General features: G+C 44.2%; 1 protein-coding gene across 2 annotated transcripts; it reads right to left on the bottom strand.

Annotated features, from left to right (window-relative positions):
- Positions 1-246: 246 nt before the first annotated feature.
- On the bottom strand, positions 247-6,508 carry LOC139575433 (serine-rich adhesin for platelets-like). 2 transcript variants are annotated; one of them, XM_071400504.1, is made up of 9 exons: positions 6,428-6,508; positions 5,671-5,766; positions 5,453-5,519; positions 5,089-5,242; positions 4,768-4,804; positions 4,344-4,654; positions 932-3,932; positions 670-751; positions 247-484 (listed from the first exon to the last, which is right to left on the bottom strand). In XM_071400504.1, the coding sequence occupies exons 2-9, from the start codon at positions 5,713-5,715 to the stop codon at positions 366-368; spliced, it is 3,816 nt and encodes a 1,271-aa protein (XP_071256605.1). In that variant the 5' UTR covers positions 5,716-5,766; positions 6,428-6,508; the 3' UTR covers positions 247-365. The 2 variants fall into 2 exon arrangements, with proteins under 2 accessions (XP_071256605.1, XP_071256527.1); XM_071400426.1 differs by lacking the exon at positions 6,428-6,508 and adding an exon at positions 5,970-6,355.
- Between the last annotated feature and the right edge of the window lie 1,090 nt (positions 6,509-7,598).

Here is a 7,598-nt window from a genome sequence, read left to right on the forward strand (position 1 = left end):
TTTACAATGACAGGAGGTTAACTGCCTTGTTCAAGGGCAGAATGACAGATTTTTACCTTGTCAGCTCAGGGATTTGATCTAGCAACCTTTCGGTTACTGGCCCAACGCTCTAACCACAAGGCTACTTGCCACCCCAAGTCCTGCCGACTCAAAAACTGCACAATAAATGTGTAACCAAGGGGGAACTAGCACATTTCTCTGAGAAAAGCTGCTTCAGTGCTACCAATTATCCAAAACACTTGAAACTCTTGTAAAATAATTTGCATTTATTTGATCAAATAGACTTTGAAAGGGTAAACATGCAGAAATTCCTCTTGTCAAAAGTCTTGCTGTTACAAAAGTAGTTCTTCATGCAGCGTAACAGGTTACAGGTTCTTCTTGGTGAAGCACCTGAATGGCTTCATCATTGCTGAAAAGACCCTGACAATCAAGGATCGTTTTTTGATAGGCTGAGATATGGAGGGAGAAACCTCTCCAACTGGAGCTAGAAACACAAGAGAAATGGATGGGGTAAGAGAGAAAGAGAAATTGATCGAGAGCGAGAGAGAGAAATACAGTATAATAACGTTGAAAAACAACAGTGCTATGAGTTTGGTAGGCATACTCTATGTTTCTAACACACACCTAAACAAAACTACAAGCTATAGCAGAGCTCTAAAACATCCTTACCTATGCAATGTCCATCAGTAGAGGGAATCTCAGTCTGTTCCTGGACTGAATGGCAGTCCTTTTTGTTTCCTCTCTTGGAACGCTAACAGGAGAAAGGTAAAGAAAATGGTACAGAGAATAAATTAATAAATGGAACACTTCTGAATCCAAGGCAACAATTTGAATAAAACATATTTATCGCATGTATTTGTCTTATCATAGCCACATCAATAACATCAGCACCTAACTGGAACAAAAAAAAAATGCTAACTCCCTGCTATACCTTGAAGTTGATCCTGAGTTTGGTCATTGAAAAGCAAAGGAAGCTCCTTCTTGCTTTCTGCTCAGCCCCCCTCTCTGTCTCAGCCTGGTCTGATGGGTTTGTTGCAGCAGAAGCTGGTCTTGACGCCTCCTTGCATCCCTGTACCAGCTGCTGGGTCAAGGACTTTACCAGGACTCTGTCAAATGCAGGGTCCTGGGAGGAAATAGCTGCTTGCAGGGTGTTATAGGAGCCAAGCTCCTCCATGAGGTTTTTATGTACACCTCTGAACACCCTGTGGATGTGCAGGTTCTGGGAATATGCCTGTGTCCTGGAGAATCTGGATGCAGCACAGAACTCAGACAGGACTTGTCTGATGAGTTGCTGAGATGTTTCTGTCATGTCTGCTGCCTGTTGGGAGGGTCCATCTAGGGCTGAGGGTCTGATCTTCGATAGCAACCGTATCACCAGTATGGTGACCAAACACATGACATCATCTTTGCTGGAGTCCATCAAGTACTGCAGTAGGAATGCAGTGGCACTGCTGATGTCCTGGGTGATTAAGAGCTCCCTCAGATGGCCAGAGCTGCTGGGGATGCACACCTCCTTCTCTTCCATGTCAATCCCATCTCCCTTTGGTACCAAAGAGGTTCCCTTGCTGGTATAAGACGGAGTGGATGATCGAAAAGAGGCTTTAGCACTCGGTGGTCGGCTGCTGTCAGTCATTGGACTGTTACGATGCAGGGGTTCATCTGTGTGTGCCATCATCTTTGACTTTAGGTCACTTGTAGAAATCTCTGGCATTTTAGAGTCCCTGATGTCGATGCAGGAGCTCCTGACTATGGGGCAGGTCAGATCAAAAGGCACTTCGTCAGGGATGGGAGTGCCAGGGAGGTTGATCTCTAACTCACACTCTGACCTAGGACCCTTTGAAGAGCTGGACAAGGAACTACGACCCTTTAAAGAAGTGGACAAAAATGAACAGGTTCTAGGGATGTCTTGGCAGACTTCTTCACTGTCATCCTCACTTTTCTCAACCTCCTTCAGCATAGTTCCTACCATATCGTTGATCTGAAGGAGCTCCCTGGAATCCTTCATTCGCCCTAAGTTTGAGATTTCACTCTGGATAGCAACCAGGATTTCCCCAAGGGTCTCTTTGGAAGAAGCATTTTCTGTCCTTTCGGATCCGGATGGCTTCAGCCCTGTGAAGAAATCCTTAAGTGTGTTCTTCATACTGACGCAGATGGTCTTAGCTGTTGACCAAAGCTTCTCCTCTGATATTTTAACACTCAATTCAGTATCATCCAGTTGGGAGCCCCCGTGGGAGTACTGCAAAACTTTCCCACTTCTTTCCAGTAGCACAGTGCCAGTGGACTCATTTTTCTGGAAAATAGTCGCCATTCCTTTGACAAAGGTTTCCACTAATCCAGAGGCTGTATTTTGAGAGGACATGGAGGCAATCTCTGATGGCGAGCTAGATGATAAGCCAGCCTGCGGACTTTTCTGAAGACCAGTATGACTGATCTGTGTGATAAAGGAATGACTGGATCTCATCAGCACTTTACTCACTGCCTCTTCTGCCTGAGTCTGAAAGTCATTGCTAGCGAGCTTCTTAATGCTCTGAATCAGACTAGTAGAGGACTGTGTGATTCTGACACTCTCTTCTGAGCTCAGTTGAGAACATTGAGTACTCACACTCAAGTCTTCATTGGGTGAGGGTGACTGGGAAATAGTATAGTCATCAAGCTCTGATAGGACACCATCAACAATCCAACAAGCCTCTAGGGACTCATCAGATGAACTGACAACGTCCAAGGATTTACTCTCCACTTTTGATAACTCTGACTTGTAGATGGAAAAAACACTGCTAAGAACTTCTTGAGTACTGGTATCCAGATTGGAGAGACAGAGAGCTGATATTGGTTGGCTCTCACTATGAACTCTACTAAGTTTGGTGCTGGGTAACTGGACCTCAACAGTTGAAACAGTTGCCTTTTCCAGGGTGTCTGAAGACTCCTGAAGAGAAGCGTCCTTAGCCACACCTTCTTCTCGAGCGGATAGAGTTAAAAGGTCCCTCAGCTTTGCTCGTATAAGGCCGTAGAGTGTGCGGGCTGGAGAGAAGGTTATCTTCTGTGAAGACCCTGTTTTGTGGTCATTTACAGGAACTGGCCAATCAACTGCTTCACATGTGCCTTCAAATGATGCTATCGTCTCCATGCCTCCCACAAATGCCTTAACAATCACTGTGGCAGTGGAGGTTACAGATGTCAGGGCTGTAGAGCTGGTATTCAGGGGTGCTTCAGTAAGGCTAGGAGCAGCACTAGAAGGCCTAGAGGAAGGAGCCATGCCAGAAGAGCTGCTGACTTTCCTTGTAAGGATGGTGCTCACCGCCTTGAGGGCTTTAGACTGAAAGTCGGGGCTAGAGAGGGTCTGAAGCTTTCTGGCCACCACACTGGTAGAGGATCCAGTCTCTTTGAGAAAGTGAGTGGTTCCTTCTTTCCCAGATGGACACTCAACATCAAGGTCACATTGAAGATTGGTCAGAAATTTAGACCCCAAGATTGTCATCTTCTTGGCCAGATCCAAGAGGATGTTGAAGTCCTGTGCCATTTTGTCCATTGTGCCGACAATGGCATCCAGCACATCATCGGTCACAGGGTCCATGAGGGGCTCGATAAACCCTACCCACTCTGGCTCAGACGTTTTGCTCTGTAGCTCGGCCAGGATCTGCACCGAGGCTACCCGAATGACCTCCTTGCCTGCTGCTATGTCCTGACTGTCCATAGGGGGGCAACTCCCCGAGCTGGCCTGAATGGCCACTGAGAGGCCAGAGTTAAGCTGGTGTACTACCTCCCCCACGATAGCACAGCTCAACTCGGAGGAGCTGGAGGAGGTGGGGTTGGAGTGACCCTCAACCAGGGATATCAGGAGGCTCTCTTCCGTTACCCCAAAAAGAGCCTTCAGAGGCTCCTCCATGAGGGGAGCCTCTCTAGTTGCAGGCAAGCTCTGCAATGAGGTCTGGGACCTTGAAGATAAACACACAATCACCACTTATGCCATGCAAATGTGACCAACTGGTATCTTATCTGGGTCATTAGTGAGCCTGAAAACCAAATTAGAGCAATGATGGTTTACTTCTCATACCATCGTAGTTCTAGAAGCCTAAAGCCAACTGACACAATTTTTTGCCTGATTTTTATGTTTATACGACATCAGAATATGACTAATTCTGAAAGGCATGTACCTGATCTATTTATTCATAGATTACTTTATGGCTTACCCAGTTACAAATTACTTTCACCTGGACCCACCCCCTCAGGGGCAACATTTCTGACCAGAACTTAAAACTACAAGGTATGAATTCCAAGTTAATAATTTATGATAAGTATGGGTCAGGTCTTGAAATTATTAAGTTCAAATATTGCTGTGAACATACCTCTTAGGCGACCAGCATGATGATGAGGTTCTGCGAGTGGATTTTTGGCGGAACCCTGCACTGCCATTCCTCCTCCTCTCCTTAGTCCAGTAGTTCATCTCACTGATCAGCAGCCTTTTCTCTCTCTCATCCAGACTGCCTAAGGAATCCTCAGACCCTGTCAGAGAGCACTGGGATTCTGGGGAGGTTGCCCCACTCCTCAGGTTCACCCCCATGATACGAGCTAGCGCTGGTAGGAGAATGCGGAGGGCTGTCTGGGTCACGACCTTAACAATCTTCAGACACAGCATGGAGAGCTGCTCGAATGTCAGCTATGACCAACAAACAGAGTAATGTTTTTGCCAATCAACCAATTCCATGACACCATTCCCTATATATATATAGTGCACAACTTTTGACCAGAACCTTATGTGGAGAGACTTACGTTATTTTTCATGCCATGCTGAATCACTCTCCATTGGCTAGAGAAAAGAAAAGAAAGGAAACATATTTTAGCTGCACACTGGTGTTGAGTTAGTGGAGTCACTAGATAGCCATGTTAGGGATAATAAAAGTGTATTTAATTAAGCTATTAGCAAGTACATGAGTCATTTTGTTCTTGATTTACAGCAAGAGTTAGGGGTGTGGTTACAGTGATGTTAGGGTTAGGTATAGTGTTTAAAATCCCATTTGTGGTTAGAAGGTGCACTATGACTATAAATTCAGATAAGTTGTATGTGAGGTTGGAAAAAGTCATGGAACTTGCTCATCAGTTAGACTCCTCAGGAAAGAGAGGAGGATTGGGGCACAGCATGTCCCAATCTTGAGAGAAGGCATTAGAGTCCTCTGAGCCTCCTTCTCCAGCTGCTCAATGATAGATCCCCTTTCCCGGAAACCACACCTGGGTGTCTGAGAAGACTCTGGGAAACCGCAAAGAGAAATCTAAAGTTGAATCTGAACTTTATTCCTAATTTCCTTCACCTTTAGTGATTTGATTGCACTGGACAGGTAAAAGCACATCTCTCTGCGGGCCTCCACTATATTGCTTTCACCTATATAGATACTATCTTCTCAGATCAGTGCTGATGAATTTGAACACAACCTGCACCCAACATTAAGTAATCTCGGACCTGCACCAATGCTGCTGTCCTCCTCCACGGAAGTCTTCTTGGCACGGCCACTGGACTTACGTTTAGCCTACATGACAACAGATTATAGGTCTCATAGCAGATCTAAGGTCAGTGTAGTGTCTCCTAATGCTTTAAGGTTAGGATTTAGTGATAGTAAACTAATCCTAGATCTGTGCCTAAGTAGGCAGAGGATGTGTAAAGGACAGCATATTTCTTACCTTGCCTCCTGTCCTGTTCTTGTTGGTCTCTGTTTCATCCTTCATATTCTCCACAACTTTATTTTGGTCATCCGGGTGATCCTCACATTTCACGTTCTGGTGGATAAATGAGAGGTCAATATCAGTCCTAGGTTGTGACTTTATGAAACAAATGATTCTCTCCTATTTCAAACAAAACGGCAATAGTGGTCAGATTTCAGTCCATGGATCAAACCAGTGACACCTATTGCTGTGGTAGTGACCTACTATATTGTTAGTAATTTCTCCTCTAAACTCAAAATAGGCTAAATGAACCATACCTTGCTGTCGTCTGACATGATGTGTAGCTTATTGTTGTAGGCTGTTTAGAGGTAATACTAATACTTCCTTTGAAAAAACGCCAGTGAACCATCGGCAGACAACTGAAGTGAATATGAACGTCCTTGAATTATGCCAAAGCATTGTTTAATACTCGATTCCGATTGGCTGAAGCCAGGGCATTCTTCAAAGATGTCATACACACATGATGTCACAATTAGGCCTAAGTCTAATGTCTATATGAATTGTCAATGTCATTAGAAAACAGATCATAGCTTGGCAAAGTTCTGCCAAACGAAAATATTTGTAAGTGCACGTTGTTGCATTTAATTTATGGTTTATCAAGCATCCTCATTCATCGCCATGCACAAACACGTAACTCGCTGCAATCCATTAGCTATCATTCTGAGGTTGCAAAACTGCAAAACTAGGACATGCAATAAATTATAACCACTTGCACAATAATTTAAAATCAATGACGTTCTAGGGGGCTTTAACTATTTCAGCACTATTGTCCGCTGCATAGTGCTGACACGTTTCTCGGCGTCAGGGGACCGTGCCATGGTGCTGAAATGTTTCGAGTCTGGGCAGCACCTGAGACCGCGGCATGGTGCTGAAATGGAGCAGGGCTCAGTTCTATGGGTATCTCATGCATAGGTGGAAATCCCAGGGGGGACGGGGGACACACGACCCCCCCATCCTGGGAAAAATATGATTTGTCCCCCCCAATATATCACTGTTAACATAGCTATGTAATTTCAATAATATTAATAATACGCAATGAAAGCACTTATTCTGATTATAGACACTTAATAGCGCGTTTTTAAATTTCAAAAGATTGCGACCCCCGCCCTTTTCCTCACAATGGTTTGATCCACTGCCTGTTCCTTAGCTGGCAAGGTAAAAGATAGTTCGTATCTACTGTGTGAAAGGCACTCAATGCAAGTAACTGACGTGAGGTTTATCTAGTCAATCGGCCATAGCAATGTTTTTTGTTGTTGTTGATGTTGGCAGGGTTCACACACACACCCACACACACACTAGCTGAATTTGCAGAGCTAGCACGCAAACTAAAGTAAACATTAACCATCATGCTAGTTAGTACCTATCCATTTATGTGGCGTCGTCAAAGATGGAATCTTTGCTATCGTCAGTTTATTCCAAGATCAGCATGCAGCTGGAGTGCTTCAAAGTCCCTGCAATAAGGTTAGCGATAAAGAAGTCCAAACTGAACAGAACTACACTCTCTTCTACCATTGTCTTAAATATATTTAATGGTCTCGTTGCAAAAGCTAAATTGTCGCTAGTGAACTTTTTTATTTTATTTCACCTTTATTTAACCAGGTAGCAAAGATTATAGCAAACACCACAGAAACGGAATTGGTGCTTTGCAAATTCAGCTATTGTTGGAAGCCAGCCAATATGAAACAAACTATATTAAAATTACGAAATGTTGCAGCATATGTTGTGTAAATGGTGAACTCATACAGCTGTCAACTCTTGTCACTGCAATCCGTTTCACATTTGCTAGTTACCTTTTAGATCGAAGCACATATAGAATGATAGAAGATAAGATGATAGAAGCCCATCTCCTACTGTAAATAACCTACACACTGTGTGTGTGTGTGTAG

Source organism: Salvelinus alpinus, chromosome 1 (genome assembly GCF_045679555.1).
Source record: "Salvelinus alpinus chromosome 1, SLU_Salpinus.1, whole genome shotgun sequence".
In the NCBI taxonomy this organism is placed as follows: Eukaryota; Metazoa; Chordata; class Actinopteri; order Salmoniformes; family Salmonidae; genus Salvelinus; species Salvelinus alpinus.